General features: G+C 38.7%; 1 protein-coding gene across 1 annotated transcript; it reads left to right on the plus strand.

Moving 5' to 3' along the window:
* Positions 1-7,904: 7,904 nt before the first annotated feature.
* Positions 7,905-21,281, plus strand: mpzl2b (myelin protein zero-like 2b). The gene is made up of 5 exons (XM_037688100.1): positions 7,905-8,126; positions 13,545-13,714; positions 19,671-19,881; positions 20,118-20,289; positions 21,007-21,281. Exons 1-5 carry the CDS (start codon positions 8,063-8,065, stop codon positions 21,140-21,142), a joined length of 753 nt encoding a protein of 250 aa, XP_037544028.1. The 5' UTR covers positions 7,905-8,062; the 3' UTR covers positions 21,143-21,281.
* The last annotated feature ends 1,950 nt before the right edge of the window (positions 21,282-23,231 follow it).

Consider the following 23,231-nt stretch of genomic DNA (forward strand, 5'->3'; position numbering starts at 1 on the left):
AACCAGTCTCCAACTACAACCAGTCTCCAACTACAACCAGTCTCCAACTACAGCCAGTCTCCAACTATACAACCAGTCTCCAACTACAGCCAGTCGACAGCAGATGATTCTTCTTGAAACTTGTTTTCAAGCTTAAAAAATACACCCTCTCCACTGCAGCACAAACTACTGCTCACTGTGAACACTGCTCTGTTTTCTGTTTATAAATTAAATTATAAACTTATGAATTATAAAGGTGTGCTAAATTATATCCTGTAAGCTGATTTACTACGACACATATTTGATATAAATCAAATATATTTATGAAACATACCATATTTACACTACATACACACTTTACACATTTTACTGACCACATACTCTGTGGATAAATACATCAAGTTCACACGAGAAGATGAAAAAAATGGCAAGTTGGCTTTCTTGGACTGTGAGGTCTCAGTCTCTGATAGAGGACATTTGCAAACTGAGGTGTACCACAAACCCACCCACACAGACCAGTATTTGCAGTTTGACTCCCATCATCCTCTGGAGCACAAGCTAGGAGTCATCAGGACTCTGTACCACAGAGCAGACAGCGTCCCCACTAACTCGGGAGCCAGGCAGAAGGAGAAATCCCACACAAAACAGGCTCTAGAGTAATGTGGATATCCTAACTGGGCCTTCCTGAAAGCAGAGAAGAAACCCAAACAGGACTCCAGTCAGCCATCAGGTGAAAAAGAGGAACCCAGACCCAGACCCGTGGTCATTCCGTATGTTGCGGGTTAATTCCAAAATGTTTGCTGTTTTATTTTGTATCATAAGCAAGGTTTAATTTGAAAACCAGAAGCTGCGGCATTTACACTTCCTGTTTAGCGACGCACTGTCAGAAGTAATTTATTTTATTTGTTTTGACCGAAATGTGGTTTAAAATGTGTCTGATATTATTTTTACCTTATTAGCATTTAGGCTAACAACAGCATGTCTTAGCTTCATGTGTCATTTCAGCTCTTTCATGCTTGTATATTTTACAGTTTTACTCTGACCAACAGTGTTTTGAATAAAATTCAGCCAAAACTATTGATGCTTCAACACTGGGAAGAGTTATCTATCTGTAGCTCCAAGGGAAATAAACACAGAAAAAAACTACAGTTGGTTTATGAAGCTGTGCAAATTTTTAATCATCAAAGAGGATAAACATGTTGAGACAGCAAACACCTCGTGTCCATCAAGCAGCAATGCATCTGGTACTCATTAGTGCACCTTTATTCCTGGCGCACTCCTGATGCGCACTCCTACCACCTCATGTACTAACGAGATAGATACATGCCGGGACGGCACTTATGCAGCTGATTACCTGGGTACACCTTTATTCCTCATGTACACTCCTACCAACTAATGCACCCAAGTGTCAAACTGCATATGTAACGTCCACACGACAGACGCCACCTCAACACATGGAACGAATTTGAGGGTTATTTATAAACTTGGGAACATACGTCACTGCGTTGGGGGCGTGCGTGTATAACATACGTCACTGCTTCTGTGGCGTGCGTGCGTCTGTAATTCTAGAACATAATATTCCTGTGATGTCATTCATGACATCAGAGTCTGGATGTAAAAAAACATTAGAGGGATTATTTGTTTACCAACACGGCGGATGCGCGCGCAGCCAGTCTGCAGGAAGAGCCGGTGTCTTGTGTGTCTCTTGTATGAAGAGGGCGCACAGAGGCGGCTCCGACCGTCTTCACAGCTCTACTCATAGATTTCTTCACTCAATGTCTTGGTGGCTGACTGATATTTGTCAGGCTAAAGTGAACATGTCAAAAGTTGTAGATTCTCTCAGCGATTAAAAAAAAAACTGCTACTGGAGTCCACGTGAAACTCACTTCACCTGGTGGCCCATCCACCCACAGGTAAATATCACAGTAAGATGGTGCATTATAAACTTGTCATGTAAGTCATGGAGAGATCAAGTTACATGCACTGACTCACAAAATGTATTGATCTTCACGGAAATAATGTCAACAATAATAATACTAATGTCAATAAGCTCAATAATTGAAACGATCTTGCTAATCATATTTTATTTTGCGGTTTTACAGATGCACTCCCAGCTGTCCTCATTCTGCTCAGTCCTGCGTTGATGGACTCTCACTCCTGCTTGAGTCACCATAATTAGACAGTGTCTTACCTGAGAGAAGATAAAAAGGCTAATAATAATAATAATGAATGTAATTTGTAATGCACTTTTCATTAACAAAAATCTCAAAGTGCTACAGAGTGCAACTAAAATCTGTAATAAAATCAACTAAAATCAATGATAAAATCAACTAAAATCAAAGATAAAATCAACAAAAATCAATAATAAAATCAACTAAAATCAAAGATAAAATCAACTAGATTCTAGAATTGCGCCGCTCAAGGTGGCTGCATGTTGGAGCAGCTCTGTTACTTTCATTCTGAGATTTTGCTTTTGGAAACGTTAATTCCTCTTTTTCTGGATGTAAGTCACATTTCTTTGGATGATTGTTTCCTCTGGTATCAGATGTTGTGCAGCTGGAAGGATTTTTACTGAAACTTTTTTAGTTTTGGACATTTGTTATGATGCGTAACCATGGCAACAAGGCAGTTTTCTACAACCAACAGCAGCTGATTAACATCTCAAAAGCTCAAATAATATCTCAGCTACAGCCCCAAATCTCAAGTGAGTTGAAAAGGATGTTCTGTGGATGCATTCTCATCTACCTGCCAGCTGTGCTCGAGTGCCTGACCACAGAGATCCTGGAACTAGCAGGAAACACGGCTCATGACAGCTGAAGGACAGGATTGTCCCTCGGCACCTACAGTTGGCTGTCCGCAGCGACGAGGAGCTCGGCAGACTGCTGGGAGGAGTGGCCATCGCTCTGGGAGGAGTTCTGCCCGGCATTCGGACGGTCCTACAGGCCGGGAGAACTGAGAGGCCAGCCAAGTCTGGGTGGACGGATCGAACGGCATCTGCAGCCAGTTTCTTAAGATCCACTGTGGGATGGACCTTTACAAGAGATCCTTCCTGCCTACAGCCATAAGTGTCTATAACATCTCTTAATGAAATGAGGACAACGAGTTACTACAACAAATAATTTCTCTCTGGGATTAATAAAGTATTTTTGAATTGAATTTGAATTGAACTAAAATCAATGATAAAATCAACTAAAATCAAAGATAAAATCAACAAAAATCAAAGATAAAATCAACTAAATCAAAGATAAAATCAACTAAAATCAAAGATAAAATCAACAAAAATCAATAAAATCAAAATCTAAAATAGTTAAATCTGGTCCTCTGGACATTCAATGTCCAGAGGACCAGATTTAACTTTTTTAGATTTTTCTATCTGGATTATTGAGCATGCATCAGGATAATAATAAAATCAACTAAAATCAGTGATACAATCAACTAAAATCAATGATAAAATCAACTATAATCAAAAATGAAATCAACAAAAATCAATAATAAAATCAACTAAAATCTGTAATAAAATCAACTAAAATCAATGATAAAATCAACTAAAATCAAAGATAAAATCAACAAAAATCAATAATAAAATCAACTAAAATCAGTGATACAATCAACTAAAATCAATGATAAAATCAACTAAAATCAAAGATAAAATAACAAAAATCAATAATAAAATCAACTAAAATCAGTGATACAATCAACTAAAATCAATGATAAAATCAACTAAAATCAAAGATAAAATCAACAAAAATCAAAGATAAAATCAACTAAGATCTGTAATAAAATAAACTAAAATCAAAGATAAAATCAACAAAAATCAAAGATAAAATCAACAAAAATCAATGATAAAATCAACAAAAATCAATAATAAAATCAACTAAAATCTGTAATAAAATAACTAAAATCAATGATAAAATCAACTAAAATCAAAGATAAAAATCAATAAAAATCAAAGATAAAATCAACTAAAAATCAACTAAAATCAAAGATAATATCAACAAAAATCAATAATAAAATCAACTAAAATCAAAGATAAAATCAACTAAAATCAATGATAAAATCAACTAAAATCAAAGACAAAATCAACAAAAATCAAAGATAAAATCAACAAAAATCAATGATAAAATCAACTAAAATCAGTGATACAATCATGTGGAGACAGAATAGGCTTGCTTAAAAGGAAAAGTCTTTAAGCCTTTGGCTGGGGCCAATTTCAACTATTTTTATATGTGAATGTGAGGCCCATGTTTGTTTGTTTGCCATTCTTAAATATTATTCATATTTATTTTTGATTACTTAATTTCATATTTATATTCCAGGTGGAAGGTGCAGTCCAGTCTTGTGTGGGTTCCGTTCCACTCGTGTCTCGTGCATCACAGCTTGTGAGTGAATTTCTGTTCATGTTACCTTGAACCATCCTTTTGTCTTTTAGTTGACTGAACACTGGAAAGCCTCAGCCTTGGCTGAATATTTATTTTAAGAATCATTATTGCCTCCGTTAGAATAGGTTTTTTAACTTAGTGTTAATAAAATTTATATTGTATCTTGGAACAATCTCCTGCTTACTTGTAGACAAACCCAAGTGCCTTTTCTGTGTATAAATTATGTCCTTGGATGAAAGTCCTAACATGGTGATCCAGTAAGGTTATAAAATAAAAATAACATCCATACCCAAGCTCATCACATATGTATGCAAATTGTTCTAGTGTTATGTAATTAGTTATTTAAAGGTTTTTAATTATTTTAAACATTCTTCAATTAAAACACATTTGAGCATCATACTGTTTTTTTTATTATTTAATTTGTGGATTGATTCAGTTGTATTCAAAGGAAAACAAGTGTAATTTACAATATCTAGTAAAAAAAAAAAAAAACAACCTTAACTATTTAACATTTTATAACTGTACACTATAAATTGATAGTGGATTATAGATTTTTTTTTTAAATTATGCAATTTCATTTGAAAGAAATTGGCACATTTCTGTATTTTTCATGAGTAACAACTATTTACAGTATTTACAGTGATTCACAGCTTGAGACTGAATATTAAAAATGTGAAGGAACAAAAGGGTGAGACTTGTGCAGTTATAAAGCCCTGGCACACTCCTATACTCAAGTCCTTCATTTACAGACCAAGAGCCCACGGGCATTTTCAGTCCACCATCAGCAGTAGTTGCTGGTTTAGCATGCATGTGCAGACAGGCCTGGAAAGTCTTGTTCTTGCATTATAATAACATGTTGTGAAAAGATGCATGCGTATAAGGGTCTAAAAACATTACGTTATTGATGACGTGCAGCTCATGCAGTGTTCCTGTCAAACATAAACAAAGAAGAAGATAAATTTAATGTTTAGAGCCATCATGAACTTCATCATACATTTGTATTTTCTTTCTGTTTAGGTGAGGAGTGTTACTCTTAATTAAGTAAATGTTGCAAAACTTTTTTCAAGAAGGGAGCATTTTGAACTAATGAGTGGAACAGGATAAAATACATGTTCATAATATCTTGATTTTCTTGAGTATAAGAAGAAAAAACAAACATTAAAGTCTCAGACGTTTGGAGAGAACAAGTTGATGAAGTGATTTAACAGCTCATTGAGAATACTAACAGAGTTATTGTCTCTGTCAAACAAACAGGTTTGACTGGTAAATTTCCTCTTTAAATTATGACATAATTCACATATTGTTCTCTTGTCTATACAGGTAAAGCTTTGAATAAACAAAAGCTTTTTTTTTTCTTCAGGGGAAATATAAGTGCAGTTTTTCTGTGTATTTTTCTTTCCAATATATTTTCAAAAATCAGCCATGACTGTAATGATCTGGATGTTTGAAACTGAGACCTTAAGGGTCATTTTGATCCAAGGTCAGTGGGAAGGTTAAACCAGATCAACCATTCCCTTCTTTTAAGTCAGGTAAAATGATGCTGAAGACCAAAACCTGGCTGAAGTTTTACTCCATCCCTCACATGTTGAACCAATGGTTTGGGCCTAATACAAATTATTATAATTCATACATTGTATCACTTCTGTCACACAGCCTGACATATTATTTCTCTGTTCATCATCTAAACAAATCATAAACCTCATCATTCAGAATTTTTAAAATGTGAATTACTGTATATCTTGTGATTTAGCTGGCATGTTTGATAGTAATGCCATCATAATGCAACACACACAAATGACTGGCCTGTGGCTAGAATGGTCCTTGAAGGAATGCATAGCCCCTGATCATTTTCATGCCAGAGATTTAGGCTAAACTGATATTAAGTTGAGAAATAAAAGAGTTGTAGTCGTTTTGGTCAAACCAAATGTTAACCCACTATTGGTAAAATCAACCAAGGTGTTGCCATTTTTACAGGTCTCCCTTGCAAATGAATCCTTGTGACGCAGTGAGATCAACCTGTATAAATAAAGGTTGAACGAGTTTTTGTGTTGTTCAAGGTTAATTAACCGTGGAGGCCTTCTTAAATTGGGTTGACTCCACAAGTTAATAAGTTGAAGCCAGTGGCACACATATTTGCTGAATTTGGTTTAAATAATCGGAAATGAGCACAGAAATTAGTAAATTAGCTACAAAAATCTTAAATTAGCAAAAAAATAGCTAAAAAGAAAATCCGGAAAGAAGATTAAATCACCAGAAGGAAGTCGAGGGAGCACAACTTTGCCCAGTTAGGCTTAAAGACAGAAATGAGCACAAAACAGTGGAAATTATCTGGAAAAAGCAGAAATTTGCCCCCCCAGCTAAATAGTAGAAGTTTGAGTTACCAGAAGGAAGTGGAGAGAGCACAATTTTGCTGAATTAGGCTGAGAAAAGTTTAAATAAGTGCAAAAAATATGGAATTAGTTGAAACAGCTAAATTCAGCATAAAACAGCTGAAATAGCAGAAATAGCAAACTTACAGAAATAGGACGAAAGGAGCATAACACACATACTATATGTTAGTTATGTGCAATATACATAATATGCATTTTAGTTTACTACCTTAATTATTTACACAAATTCATCCTACTTGCACCATTATATTCTACCATATTGTTGTTTACTATTTTCTCTTAGGATCTTGTAAATATTATAAGTACTTTTTTTAATTTTTATGCACTTCATTTCTTATTGCATGCTTTAATATTTTTCTTGTTTTGTTTGTTTTTTTTGTTTTTGGCAAGTCAAAAACGTTCTTCTCATCCTGAGCATTTCTGTTACCTTGTGTTAACCTATAACACATAAACATAACTTGAACTTGAACAAGCGAAAATGATCAGAAAGAAGTTAGAAGAAGCACAAAAATGTTGTAGTTAGCAGAAAGAATGTGAAAGGAGCACAAAATAGCTGAAATGAGCTGAAATGAGCTGAAAAAAATGCTTAAATTTCACAAGGAAGCTGAAAGAAGCTGAACCAGAACAAGATGTGATAGGAGCAGTAAAATGATCTAAATATTTGAAGGATGTAAAATGAGCTCAATTCATTTTCTATGAGAAAAAAAAAAGTCAGAAAAGGATAAATATTTAAAAAAAGCTAAAGTTTCACCAAAAGTCATAGCATCCTTATCCTGAACAATCATTGATATATGATTTGTTGAAATAGTACAAAAATTTTGGAACGAGAAAGATGCTGAAAAATGGATCTCAATAGTTAGAATGCTTCATAAACATTCACACAATTAATTTGCCGACCTTTTTCATAGCAATAATGCAACAAAATAAAGCAACAGGAGGTAATGCGCAAATGCGGCCACTAGATGGCGGCAGCCAGCTAACTCATCGATCTATTTAAACCTACCTGACTCTGCGTATGTAGTCGAATTAAATTCAACATTTTATTGCTTTATCTCCGTGTGGCGATAAGATTAGGTGTTGAAGTACCGAGCATCAGTTTCGGTGGAAGTCTGAACAGGTTACGCAAGAGTTTGGCAGTTTGTTTAACACCGCCCATCAGGTGTAGCTGCAGGCTGAGTCACGTTTTCACTTCCGTCCAGACGGGAGCGACTCTCTGCTGGGACTGCTGAATTCATGCCTCATGCCTTTTGGGACGTCGGGGAAGAGACTTTTCCACTGGAATTAGACAGACCCGCGGGAGGGGACGGAGTATAAATGTTTTTCCACAAGTGTAATCGGACATGGCAGCTGGTGTTACTCGCAGGACTCGTGTTGCCAGGTGAGTTTAAAGCGCAGGCCTTCACCTGTCAGACATGGATCAACTATAAAGTCACAAGTCCTCGTTTGTTGACTTCTAATGAGGAACTTGTGCTTTCTAATGTCCCACTAGCGTTATTAAGGCTTTAGGTCCAATGGTTATTTTAATGTTATATTCTTAAAAGTTTGTTTAGGCAGCAGGTGCTGGTCTTTAAACCAGGTACAATATATAATCTCAGAAACGCCCAACATGGGAAGGCTTTGCCATGTATTTCACCCAAACTATAATATTTAAGCATTGTGTAGAAATAAGAGGCTAGAAGAACTTTTAACAGTAACTTAGTTTTTAGGTTCTTTTCATACTCTTTCCTTGTGGAAGAATTTGGGTCTGATCTTATGAAGGTGTTTGTAAATTGATAGGTCTTTAAAAAGCCCAGGCAGAATGACAAAAGTGTTTTTATTCAGCCATTCAGTTGTAGATTTGAGGATTTGCTTTTGATCTTTGTCCTGTTGCATTGGAGCCAGACTTCAATTCCTCAATGGATGGCCTCATCCGTCCATCCATTATCTTTACCCGCTTCTTTCTTTTGGAGTCGCTGGTGCCCATGTCCAGCTATCACTGTGCGAGAGGTGGGGGACACCCTGAAGAAGTCCCAAGTCCATCACAGACATGGAGACAAACGAGACAAACAACCAAATGTAGCGTTCAGGCGTTACTGTTTCATACCTATTTGCAATACCTTGGTGGTCCTCAGGCTGCTTCTGTGAGTAGCGAGTCGTCTGGCCTAAAACATCTGATTGTTGTGCATGATGATTGATTGATTTGAATAGGTGTGTTTTGCACGTGTTAAAAGTCTACTTTTGAAATCCCAACATGAGGTTGTCTTGAAACACAGCAGTGAAGGCGGTTTGCAGGCTGTAAACTGAGGAAGTCCTCTGGATGGGGGATGGAATGTTTCTTACTGGTCCAGATGACACGATTTATTTGCAATCCCATTTCTGATTTTTTATTTTATTTTATTAATTATGTGAATGAGTAATGGTAATGGAGATAAACATCTATTTATTTAAAATATTAACCATATTTGTGCCTTTGTTGACAAACAGCAGGGGGTGTCTAGATCCACGTCTGTCAGGTTTTAGTTTTCCTGCTCCAACGTGCCTGATTTAAACCGTTGATTTTCCTCTTCAGCGTTTGATCAAGTTCTGCAAAAATCTGTGAATGTCCCATTTCTTTCAGTAAGGTGTTTTGAAGTAGAAATAAATCTAAAACATGCAGGAGAGTGGTCCTTGAGGAGCAGAGGTTTACAGACATGACATCAACATATCTATTCCCAAGTGATTCAAGCCAACCTTAACCAATTCAAACTCTTTTCTAACCCTAACATACAGTAAATGCTTTTTTTTTGTTGCTATATTTTGGTTTCTTTTATTGTGATTTCCATATATTCTTTATTTTTTTTGCTCTTACCCATTGACCCCTCACCCTAATGTTGACCACATTTTAACCAGTAAATGTGTTGGAGTATCCGATAATAGGTATAAATATTTCATATTTGTAAAAGTCAGGGTTTCAAGTGACTAAAAACTGACATGGCAAAGGAACAACCCCACACACCCAGATTTGGTGGTTACAAAACCGGCCCAAATCATAATTTCTCCACCTCCATGCCTGACCGTTACGGTAATGTATTTATTTAGTTATGATGGGGTTAGTTTTTGCTGCGCTTTATCATTACTTTGTGTACAACGAGTTTTTCACTCATGCCTTGTTTGAAACTTTTTTTTTTTTTAATAAGAGCATTTTTCCCGTCAGTGTTGACAAATGAATCATGAATTGTCGCTCTTTAGCTGTAACTGGGTGATTCTCTCTTCAGCGAGTCAGGAGAGATAAAAGCTTGATTGTGAAATTATTCAATTGGGTGTAAAAGTTGAACAAGACCCAGCATGTGTCAACATACTTTTGTCCAACAACAATGACACACCAGTGCCTTACACCAGTGCCTTACACCAGTGACTTTCACACTTTCTTTCATATCCAACAGTGTGTATTCTATGAGCCAGTGTGTGTGTGTGTTAATGTTATCTGTTAGTGTAACAAAGTTAAGTCAGGTCCTCTGGACGTCCAAGACTTTGTTAGATTCTTCTACCTGGATTATTGAGCATGCATCAGGTTGTCTGTTAATGTTATTCAGGGCCTGTTCAGGATTCAAATGGGCGAAGTCATCCAGCCTTGCTATCAAAGATAAGCTTTGTTGAACATAACACCTGCTGTCTCTGTGCCATGAGCCTAACATGGCCATGTCATCAAACCCAAATATGCTAAGCACACAGTCAGCAGTGTTCTTGTTTTGTAAAGGTTACAAAATAAGCCTTTTCAGGTAGACCGCACAGCTGTAAAAACTCATGGTTGGTCAAAAATTGTTTCCTATCGCTGCACAGTTTTCTTCCCATATTTGTGGAAGGCTATCGATTTCCATGTGAAATCTGTGATTTGCAGCAGTTTAAATATTTTTGGTTATTGCAATGGTTTATTGTCTGGGTGTCCAAAAACGCCTTTAAAAAGCTTTCAGTTGATCCCAAATGCTGCTGCTGAGTTTTAATGAGAGTTGGTAGTAGAGATCATATCTCTCCAGTTTTAGCTTCTCCATTCAAAATCTTACAAAGCTCTCAGCAACCTTGCTCCATCTTATATTCAAGGTCTTATTGTTCCATATTTTCCTAATAGAGCACTCCACTCTCAGACTGCAGGCTTAAGCCCCCAGTATACTGCCGCGTACTTCCATACGCAGAGGTACGCACGTACGTACGCAGAGGTACGAGCGTACCCCCCAGGGCATGTCCGTGCAAAGCTCAATTTTTTACGACCGCATACGCGTACGCGGTGTCGCACAATAAACTGCCCAGCGACGGACTGTTTTGTATGCGACACCAATGTATTAAATTCCCCTTCTTCATCCCTGATCTGGCCTTTTGTTTTGTTTTTTTGCCAAGAGGCAGTGATCTCTTCCTCCTCCGTTGATGCCATGACTGAAATGGTGAGAAATGAAAGAATTTGTCACGAGCGAATTAAACTCAGGTCCAGCTTGGCTGCGGGAGGGTCTGGAGATTTCCTGGTGGGCTGGTCTGATGTGTGGAATGTAGAGCCAGCGCGCTCTGTTTTTTTTTAATTTTTTTAGATCTTTTTATTAACAACATATAAACACAGAACACCGCTGGGCGGAGGCTGCCAGCGCTCGCTTTTTTTTTCCTTTTTTCCGACCTGTCAATCATTCCAGTTGGCGTGTCAGCAAATGACCAATCGGCAACCTCAATTTGTCCCAAAGGTAAACGCCCCTTGTCTGTGAAGCTGCTCTGCAGCTGCTCGGGGTGTACGCTGGAGTATCATGTCTGAACCCTCTGCGTACAGTACACGCATACATACGCGTGAACGGACGTACGCGGCTGTATACTGGAGCCTTTACTTGTGGTTCCTAGTGTTTCCAAGAGCAGAATGGGAGGAAGATCTTTCAGTTATCAGGCTCCTCTCATGTGGAACCAACTTTCCAGTTTCTGTCTATGAGGCTGACACATTGTCCAGTTTTAAGACTGGGCTTAAGACTTTCCTTTTGGATAAATCCTGTAGTTAGGGTTATGCTACCATAGATGGAACTGGAGGACAAACTGACCTAATTTTTAAAAAAGAATTGTTACAAATGCATTCATATGAATAGTTTAAATTTGAAATTATTTCTGTCTTAACATGTGATTCTCAGCCTGCCATTGTGTATCTGTTCCCCTCAAACTCAGCCGGTCGAAGCAAATGGCCTCTTGTCCTTAGCCTGGTTCTGTTAGAGGTTTCTTCCTCATGAAGGAGTTATTTTTTCACTGTTGCCTTTATGTCATCAAAGTTCATGCTCAATCATCCAGGCACCAAATCTAATAATGCTCAGTCAGGTCATCTGGACAGTTTCTTTTTTTTTTAGAGACGTTTCGCCTTCTATCCGGAGGGCTTCATCAGTCTGAGGAGTCCTAAGTAAACCATTTCCCCACTAAACAGTACACTCCCTAAGTGGACCAACCAGTTTGCTGGAGATAAGATGCTGCCTTCATGCTTGCTCAAGACGAGAGTTCTGCAATGAAGTTAAATTCAAAGCAGCCTTCTCCTCAGATAAATAATGTTTCAAACTTAATTTTATGTATATTAATGTCTCTGTACAGTGCCCTGAAATGACTTCTGTTGTGACTTTGCGCTATATTGACTTTGATCCTACAAGTACCTGTTGACCTTGCCAGGCCAGCGCTGTAAGAATTTGTTCTTAGCGTTTATGCCTGGTTAAGTAAAGGTGAAATAAATATAAATAAAGTGAAATGAATTGGAACTTTTTCAGTTAAAATGTCTTTGTAAACACAGCACCATTTCTAGACATGTCTTCGTCCACATGAAAATGCTTAAAACGGTCAAAAACTCAGTGGAAACCATGCCAGGCCTGTATGTGGTGCTGTAACACTGCTTCATATACACCAAAAACAGGAAGCAAGGCGTGGAGCATGCACACAGAGCTTGCACACAGATTTGAACAATAATAACAAGCGGACCCTCTTGGGTTGAATGTTAGATTGAAGGAGGATCTCTGACATGATTATTTTCTAAGGGTTGTGTTTTGGCTACCTAAGGGTGGATTTTCACAGTAGAACTTGTGTTGGCATCTCTTATGAATATCCGGCACAATAACATTCTTTCAAGGTTTACAAAAACAAATTTAAGGAAGTCAAAATTCCAGCAATAGTAGAAAATAGCAAACGGCTTCATTAACCAACCATTTGTTTCATATGGTGCCAACAAAGACGTCAGAACCCTGCGTCTCTGATTTTTATTGGAATACAGCCTAAATGTGTCGTTCTTTTTTTCAGGGGATATGAGTTAGTTTTATTTGTACAGTAAATTAAACAGAGAGGTGTTTGTCGTTGCATCACTGATCAACCATACAGATACGAACGATCAAGACCGGTTTGACCTGAATTCCTGCTTGAACACTGTGAGCCTTCAGAGGTGTTTATTACAGGCTTACTTTAATGTCATTGTTCTACATAAGGATCTGTCTTTCCACCAGTTTTCTATACAGTATATCAGTTTTCTTACCAATCACCTACATTTAAGCATGCTGTATTGTTCCAAACATTTACTGTAGCTTCTTAAAATGCTCTTAAAGAAAAACCCATGACATTACTCCACTTTAACGTTGTCTCACCTCTCCGCAGCCTTCACCCAGGAGCCAACTGGAAAACAGAACTAGTGTCCGACATTAGTAACCGCCTCATGTTTATGAGCTGTGTATTTGATTTTTAGAACATTTGAAACGAAAGGCCCGTCTCAATTCAATTTGTCTGATTTATCCAGACTTTGCACCAGGAACGGTACTCTGGCTACAGTTTTCTAACACATTGTTCTTTATTTCAGGGATACGACAGGTCTGTGGAATAGAAATTTTCACTCCGAGTGAGGTGGAAGCTGTCAACGGGACCAGCGTGAAACTGAAGTGCACCTTCAGCTCCACTCATTCTGTGTCACTTCAGTCAGTCACCGTGTCCTGGTCCTTCCGACCCCTTACGGGAGGAACTGATGAATCGGTGAGTAGAAATAATTTTCTGGATCAAATACTGCTTGTTTATTTAAATAGCATCAATGGATTGTAGCTAATTCTGTAGAGTCTTATTCTGTTCACGTAGACTGAAGATTCAAAGGTAAGTACCTTCATATTTAGTTTATTTTCCTCATTTGTAGTTTTTCTTCTCGGTTGTTGATGAATCTATTTTCTCTCCGTTTACCATTTTTGGATTTTTTTTTATTTTTTGGGTTTTGAATTAAAACTGTACTCAAAACACTATTAAAACTAAGATGAAACTGTACTCTGGTTAAATCCTGAGAAATAGTTACAGACTAGTTGGACTTTTATACTCTCCAGGTTAAGATGCACTTTTGGAAATCTCAAAGTTCATGTTCCATAATCCAGATAGAAAAATCCAACAAAGTTAAGTCAGGTCCTCTGGACGTTTTTTGCTGAAACGTTTTGTCTTTCGTTCAAAAGACTTCATCAGTCCGAGGAGCCACAACAAACTCAGTCTTATAAATAGCACCTTACGTAGTGGGTCAACCAGTTTGATGGTGCAAAGATGGTTTCTAGAGTTCACCCTCTCCCCCGCCGACTCATTTGAGGTAGTTTTGGCCAAAGTGTTTCAAATTATCAAAGTTCATGCTCAAAATATAATAATAGTATAATCATTTTGGAAATAGTATTTTTACTTACTTACCTTTTTGTTTTTGATTTGTGACCCCTGCTGTGACAGAGCTCAAGTTCTAGTGCAATTTAAAAATTTTATTTTTTTGCTGTAAAAAATATTTGCATATAGATGAGTTACACTGTCTAGCAATACCAGCAACTAGCATAAAATCTTCCTATTCTACCTTTACATTGAAGTTTTCTACAAGGTATGTCTTCAAAAATAATCCCTTTACATTAATTCTTTTTTATTTCCTTTAAAATATATCATTTTTCTCTGCCGGTTGCTGTACTGCCCATAATCAATTTGTATAATGTTACTGAGAAGCTGAAGGATTCTTCTTTTTACACATATGTTGAATTTCTATTGACATCACTCCAGACCAAAAAAATCAAGTTTTTAACCTGACACTCGTGTAAACAAAAGGATCTTGTTGATAATCAGGTGACAAATCACATAAAAGTTCAACAAACTGTCAATTAGAAGCTTTTGAGGTGGAAAATTGGAAAATGATAATAATTCAATAAAGAAGAATTCCTCGTTGTCTCATTTTGCCAGCATATGCAGTTTCCTCAACCATTATACAAGCAGGGTGCCCTGTCAACAGAACTGAGCGCCCTGCTACTGGACACCCCCCCCCCCCCCCCCGCGCGCTTGACATCTGTTGATATTAACATTAGCACTAAGCTAGCGGCACATAATATGATGTACTAGCTAACAAGCTACATGTTGGATGCTGTCCATCACAGTGCACTAAAATTCATAACTGGCTGTAACTACCGTACCCATCACTGCACCCTGTATTCACTGGTTAACTGGACATCATTAACTTCACGCACACTCTCACTGGTACATTTTCATCTTTAAATCACTTCTTGGTCTGCTGCCTTCATACATCTCCTCCTACATGTCTCTGCGTGAGTGCAGCTACAGCGTGCGCTCTCAGGACATTATTGCCTGCAGTGTTCCCTCAGTGAGGACTGAACTCAGCAAAAGGGCCTTCTCCTACTCTGCTCCTTGTTATTGTTATCCACTGTTGTCATCACTTTGTTAAAGAAATCAGGTCTCTTTTGTAACTGAGTCCCCGAGGCTCAATGGGATTAACCTGTATAATTAAAGGCTGAAGGAATGAATAATCCAGGTATAAAATCCAACAATTTTCATCTGGACGGTTTCTATTTTTTTTGTGCTGCGACGTTTCGTTCTCCATCCAGAAGGTTGGAACAAACAAAACTTATTCTCCCCCAACAGCTTACTCCAAATTGGAAAAAAAAACTGTTATGTTGGTGCTAAGATGGCCTCTGGGGTATGCCCTCTCCTCCGGTGCCCTCCCTCTCCCCCGTCATCACAGTCATGTCAAACTGGTTCAAAACACCAAAGTCCATGCTCATTAATGCAGGTATAAAATCCAAAATCCTGATGCATGCTCAATAATCCAGGTAGAAAAATCCAAAAAAGTTCAATCTGGTCCTCTGGACATTCAAAAAAAAAAACAAAGCAAAAAAATGTAGAAACGTTTCGTCTCTCATCCGAAAGACTTCCTCAGTCTGAGGTGCTGTATTCAGCTCAGTCTCTTAAATAGCACCTTCTCAGAGTGGATCAACCAGTTTTGCTGATGACAACCAAAACCAGCTGATCACATGCTCAAGAAAGACCATCAGCCTAACAATGGATCATTAGCACACTGATGGCTGTTTACTGTTCACAGAGGGCTGAGTGATACTAGCAATCACAGCATTGTAAGAGGGGGAGAGTTGAACCCAGAGGCCTCCACCCCTGTTTAATGATGGACGATTTCTTTTCACAAAGATGGCCTCCTTTACTCCTCTCTCAAACCATCGTTCCTCTCTGTCCAGGATGTGAACATCATCATCCCTGAAAGAGTGACCGCTGGCCTGGAGATGCGTGAAGACCGCAGAGTCCTGGCCTGATGATGTTGATCTTCTGTGCTGGTCCATCCTTTTGGCCAGTGGCTGTTTAGTTTCCCCGATGTAAAACTGATCACAGCCCTCCTGACACTGAACAGCATACACAATATTACTCTGTTTGTGCCGTGGGACTGGATCTTTGGGATGAACCAGTCTTTGCCGTAATGTATTTTGGGGTTTAAAAGCCACTGGGACGTTGTGTTTAGAAAATAAATGTCTCAGTTTCTCTGATACTCCCTCAACATACAGAATGACCACTGGTCTGGGTTCCTCCTTTTCACCTGATGGCTGACTGGAGTCCTGTTTGGGTTTCTTCTCTGCTTTCAAGAAGGCCCAGTTAGGATATCCACATTTATCTAGAGCCTGTCTTGTGTGGGATTTCTCCTTCTGCCTGACTCCTGAGTTAGTGGGGATGCTGTCTGCTCTGTGATACAGAGTCCTGATGACTCCTAACTTGTGCTCCAAAGGGTGATGGTAGTCAAACTGCAAATTCTAAAAGTGGGAGTCAAACTGCAAAGTATTGCAAAGTTTTGCTCCCACTTTTAGAATTTGCAGTTTGACTACCATCACCCTTTGAAGCACAAGTTAGGAGTCATCAGGACTCTGTATCACAGAGCAGACAGCATCCCCACTAACTCAGGAGCCAGGCAGAAGGAGAAATCCCACACAAGACAGGCTCTAGATAAATGTGGATATCCTAACTGGGCCTTCCTGAAAGCAGAGAAGAAACCCAAACAGGACTCCAGTCAGCCAACAGGTGAAAAGGTGGAACCCAGACCAGTGGTCATTCCGTATGTTGAGGGAGTATCAGAGAAACTGAGACGTTTATTTTCTAAATACAACGTCCCAGTGGCTTTTAAACCCCAAAATACATTACGGCAAAGACTGGTTCATCCCAAAGATCCAGTCCCCCGGCACAAACAGAGTAATGTTGTGTATGCTGTTCAGTGTCAGGAGGGCTGTGATCAGTCTTACATCGGGGAAACTAAACAGCCACTGGCCAAAAGGATGGCCCAGCACAGAAGATCAACATCATCAGGCCAGGACTCTGCGGTCTACACTCATCTCCAGGCCAGAGGTCACTCTTTCAGGGATGAAGATGTTCACATCCTGGACAGAGAGGAACGATGGTTTGAGAGATGAGTAAAGGAGGCCATCTTTGTGAAAAGAAATCGTCCATTGTTAAACAGTGGTGGAGGCCTCCGGGTTCAACTGTCCCCCTCTTACAATGCTGTGATTGCTAGTATCACTCAGCCCTCTGTGAATAGTAAACAGCCATCAGTGTGCTAATGATCCATTGTTAGGCTGATGGTCCTTCCTGACCATGTGATCAGCTGGTTTTGGTTGTCAGCAGCAAACTGGTTGATCCACTCTGAGAAGGTGCTATTTAAGAGACTGAGCTGAAAATAGCACCTCAGACTGAGGAAGTCTCTCGGATGAGAGACGAAATGTTTCTACATTTTTTTGCTTTTTTTTTTTTTTTTTGAATGTCCAGAGTTCCAGATTGAACTTTTTTGGATAGAAAATCCAATGTTCAGTCAGGTCATCTGGATGGTTTCTTTTTTTGTGTGTGTTGAGACGTTTCACTCTCCATTCGAAAGGCTTCATCAGGTAAATGGGTAATGCTCTGCTTCCCTCACGCTGAGCCATCAACACCCCCCCCCCCCCCCCCGACAAATGTTGGTACAAACAATGCACGACACAGTCGTGTCTCTGGCATCCCCATCTTCTGTCAACAAAAAAATTTCGGACAATATGAGTGCCCTGATAAGGCAGGTAAACTAGAGCAAACACTGATATGTTTGCTCAGACCTCAACATTTTAGCCAGCATGTTTTTCTTTACCAATTATTAGGCGGTTGTGAAGGTTCTTTTTCATCATATCTGAGTAAATGGCTGAAATATGAGTGTTTCCTTGTGGGTGGCACTCGGAAACCATCTCCACTTAGACACAAACTTAATATAGGCAGCGGATTTGGTGACAGAGTTATTTCAAAATGCAGTTCTTTGAAAATGTTGTGAACAACGGCTAGGACCAAACTTGATTCCCAGAGTCTTAAAGCAGCTAAAACAACTTATAGTTGTAAAAGCTGTATTAATTAGTATTCGTATGAACATCATTTCAAGAGTGCTGAGACTGTTGAGAGTTTTAAATCTTTGCTCAAGACTCATCTTTTTTCCCATGGCATTTGATTCATGCAGTCTGAGAAAAAGTTCAAGCTGATTTTTATTGTTGTGTGTTGTATTTTATTGTTAACTTTATGGTTTTTGAGTGGCACAAGATGTATTTTTAACTTTTTTCATTTGATTTAACTGTAAAGCACTTTGGTCAGCTTTTGTTGTTTTTATGTGCTAAAGAAATAAATTGACATCTTTAATCGCTGTCAATTTTGTCGTACTCAAGTTATTTACCTAAAGTTTTTGGCTATTTGCTAAGGCTGACAGCATCAGGAGTAGCTATTTGTGCCACCAGGTGCTTTTTTTAGCTTGAATATATGCTGGAATAGTTATAATGAGAACTTAATTGAGGGTAAACATTTATAAATCAGTGTTTCAATAAACCTTGCATCCATTTTTGGCAAATGAGTTGTTTTAAGTCAGCAGAGCTCCACTTTGGTCTTGGCCCTGATTGAACTAGCAGTTAGCTAGTTCTGAGTCAGGTAAGAATTTAACAGCCTTATAAAGTGGACTCAAAAGGACATTATCTTTCAGCAGTCTCAGAGTGGCTCACAGGATGCATAACATATGGAGTGCAGACAATTGTAACATTTAAAGTATACATTTTAATAAATACAATCATTTGTATAGACAGAAAGTTGGGAGTCCTGGCTAAAATAAACAGAAGAGGGAGAAGCCTCGAACCAACCAACAGTTGACCGTCAAATTCCGGCGGCTCCTCTCTCCCTATAATGCAGGAAATTAACCCTAACCAAAGTTCAAGACCATAGGTGTGGGTAGGAATGTAGACCAACTAGTAAAGTTCAGCTCCCTCTTCACCACAACGGACCAGCAAAGTCCTCAATACTGTAAAAGTTGCACCGATCCGTCTGGTAATCTTCCACTCCATTCTTTCATCTCTTGTGAACCAAACCCTAAGATACTTTAACTCCTCCACTCGAGGCTGAACCTTACTCCCAACCCAGAGATGATAATCCACCATTTTCCGACTGAGGACCATAGCCTCAGTTTTGGAGGCGCTGATCCTCATTCCAGCCGCTTCACCCTCGACTACTGTATTCAGGATTGTTGTGAGAGGAAAGTCCTGCTTTAGGTTCTGATTACTCTGACAGTTTACTAATGGGCGTATTATTTACTGGTAACATTACTCTTGTTTGTTCTGATTTTTGCACTTATTGTATTTATCTGTGAATGTTTCAGGTGTTTTACTACCAGGAGACTGCGTACCCTCCTGAGGACGGGCGTTTTAAAGGACACGCTGTGTGGTCAGGAGACGTTACGAGGAAAGATGCCTCCATCACACTGCAAGAGGTGCTTCCGACCTTCAACGGTACCTACATCTGCCAGGTGAAGAACCGCCCAGACGTGCACGGCAGCAATGGAGAGACCGTCCTCAAAGTTGTTGACAAAGGTCGGCACAGTGTTTGCTACTTAAGAACTTTTTGTTAGTTTGTTGTATTTATAGTATAAATAAAGCAGTAAATGAGAATTTTTGTAGGTTTGAGGAGATGTTTGTCTTATTAGCCTCTTTAGTTCATAGAAAAGTGAACTTTGAAGCTAATAAAGATTGTAATGTGTATTATTGCATAAAGGAACGTCAATTTAAACCAGTCAGATGCTCTTTTTGATCTGTTTTGTCTCTCCTAGCATCCATGTCTGAGATTACCATGCTGGCGACTGCAGTTGGAGGTGCCTGCGGTGTCGTTCTGGTCCTCCTCGGTATCTTTGTGGCTGTGAGGGTCTGCAGGAGAAAGCACAGTGAAAATGACTTTGAGATGCAGACGGAGACGACGTACGAGAAGAAAGGCCCAACTGTATGGTGAGAGCTAGAGAACCAAATCTCTTCCGATCCACTTGGGATGGAGTCTGCTGGGCTTGGTTGGGTCCATTTTTGTTTTTTTGGAAGCGACCAATCATAGGCGTCCTTTTTTTTTTTCTTTCTACCATATCTGTTTATTTCATATCAAAATGAACTTTTTAAATTTTTTTAGACATTTTAAGCAGTAGCATACATGTAAATATATACAGGCTGTTCTTGGTGTGGGTCTTGAGACTTTTACTTTTAACTCGCAGCAGCAGTGACTGTTTAAAGATGATCTGATCATCACTTCTCAATAAATGAAATGTAAAACAGTCCCAACTGTAAAAACTGCTGCGGTGAATTAACTTTAAATCTTCCTGCTGAAGTCTACTGAGGAGACAGGTTTAAGAAACTGCAGAGGTAGAACGCTGTTTATAGAAAACTTCTTTTTCCCAGTGAGGGACGGCTAAACTAACGGCTGATGCTTCAGTGTCTGCAACGCTTCGAACCCAGTTCAGGAACTTCCAGAACTCAGGAGAATAATGGTGGACTAGTGCTCCTCACTGGTGTCATTGACTCTCTGGCCTTCCTTTGTATCAAACTGAGGATTATTGGTATTCGTTTTTATTATATAAATATATATTGGTTAAGGCAAACCCAGTTCTTAAATTTTTCAAACAGAATGTCCACGGTTGGCCCGTCTCACTGTTTTTATGTTGTGTGCGGCGGCGTCAGTTCACCCGCGGAAGCAGCTCACCTCATGGTCGTAGCAAAGAAGAAAAAAGAGGAAAGTTCAGAAGATGAATCAGATCTGAGCAGCGACGATGACGAAGAAGGTTGTCTCGACGATGATGACTATGACGACAATTAGATAAATGCACATTTTAGCTGAATCAGCTTTTTTAAGTTGATATAGCTTAAAGTTTTTAAATATAATTAAATGTGCAAATCAGATTTCTGGTTACTGAACGTCAAGATTATTCTCGTGATGAATAATAAAAATATTTACCAGGGCGAGGCAGGACCAGAGATAACCGTCTGAGTGCAATGCATTCCTCTCTCTCTCGCTGTCCTTTTTCTCCTCCCATCGTCCTCCGACACTTTGTCTGAGCAGCATTAAGCAGAGATTATTCAATTCTTTGTTTTATGTTTGAATTAAAAAATGTTTTATTGTACATAGTTGTTTGACTTCTTTCACCTATAACTAGTACTCACCAACATTTGGAAATGGTGTGTAAATTTTATTCTATTTAAACTTTTTTTTTTTACTGTTTCCTGTGAGTCTGGCTTCATGGATGGGATTGCTACAGTTTGTAAATAAATTTGTGAATTTTTTATGTAACGGCGCATTTTCTTTCAGACTTTTCAGCAGAGCAGTTCACTGCACGTGAAGTTTATCTGCAGTCATTAGAAAAGGGAGTCCACCGTCCAATCTTTGGGTTTTACATATCAGGACATAAAGAAAATTGTTCTTTTATTAGATTATAAATTTATTAAAATCTAACCTTTAGTGATTTCATTGCATCATTTATTAAACAAAAACAAAGCCGAAATAGAAACCACCTTTAGCAATAATAACACATTTATGGTGATCTGCATATAAGTCAAACTCTGACCTTCTCTGTAGCAGGACCAAGACTTTGGAACGAGTTGCCTCTGCTTGTCAGACAGGCCCCCCTCCCTCTCGGTTTTCAAATCCCGTTTAAAAACTCACCACTATTCAGTAGCTTTCAACACCAGATGATCTGTGTTGTGAAACTGTACGCTTCACACTGGTTTGTTGTCATATTTATTATCTGCATCGTTTTTATGTCCATATTTTTGATTTACTTCATTTTGTATATTGCTTTGTGTGTTGTCTGTTGTTCTCTCTGTACAGCACTTTGTTTGGCCTTGTAGCTGTTTTAAGCGCTCTATAAATAAAATGGTATGGTAACTCTGTTGTGGAGGAATTTTGGCACACTCTTCTTTCCAGTGTTGCGTCACTTCATTGAGGTTTGCAGACATTTGTTTCTACACAACCATTTAAAGGTCCAGACACAACATTTCAGTCAGTTTAAGGTCTAAGCTTTGACAGGATCTCTGCAACACATTGATTCTGTTGTAGATTTTCTGCTTTTTGTTTATTTTCTTTGTACCTGACCGAGTTTCAGACCAGCTTTAAGCCTCACATTTGATTAAAGAGTACAGGTCTTATCTGCCCAGAGGATATAAATCCAGAAGTTTTCTGGTCCATTCAGATGAAACTTTGCAAACTTGGGTCGTGCTGCCTCGGTCTTTTAGAGAGAAGGGGCTTTTTCCTGGCATCCCTTCATTTTGAGTCCTCTAATCGTTTTGTCATGAAATTCAACATTTAACCTGCTAACTGAGGTTTGTAGAGTCAGAGATGGAGCTTTTTATTTACTTTTTTAGTGTCTACATATTGCGTGGTCTGACCTTGGGGTAAATTTGCCACTATGTTCCCTCCTGCGAAGATTGGCAGCGGTCTTAAATGTTTTCCACTTGTAAATAATCTTTCTCACTGTAGAATGATGGGGCTATATATATATATATATATATATATATATATATATATTTCTAGTTTTTATTTTGCTTTAAAGTTTAGTTTCCTCAGAAGATTGGGGTGGCCAAAGAATAATCTATGGTGGCCAAGGCCACCATTGGCCACCTCTTGGCTCCAGTTGCACCTGGTGGTGGATAAAATTGCACCCTCCACTGGCCATTACCTGTCACTCCTCCTCTGCTACCCATTTGAATATCTTGAATCAAAAACATTAAGGTTTACTTGCATTCTGTTCAGTTCCAGTCCTGAAAAACACTTGTATCCAAAACTGCAAACATTCACTATTCAAACGATGTCGGACATCACTGGTTTAAAAAAAGTTAAATCTGGTCCTCTGGACATTCAAAAACACACACACACACACACACACACACACACACACACACACACACACACA

Source organism: Nematolebias whitei, chromosome 14, assembly GCF_014905685.2.
Source record: "Nematolebias whitei isolate Nwh7 chromosome 14, NemWhi1, whole genome shotgun sequence".
Classification (NCBI taxonomy): domain Eukaryota; kingdom Metazoa; phylum Chordata; class Actinopteri; order Cyprinodontiformes; family Rivulidae; genus Nematolebias; species Nematolebias whitei.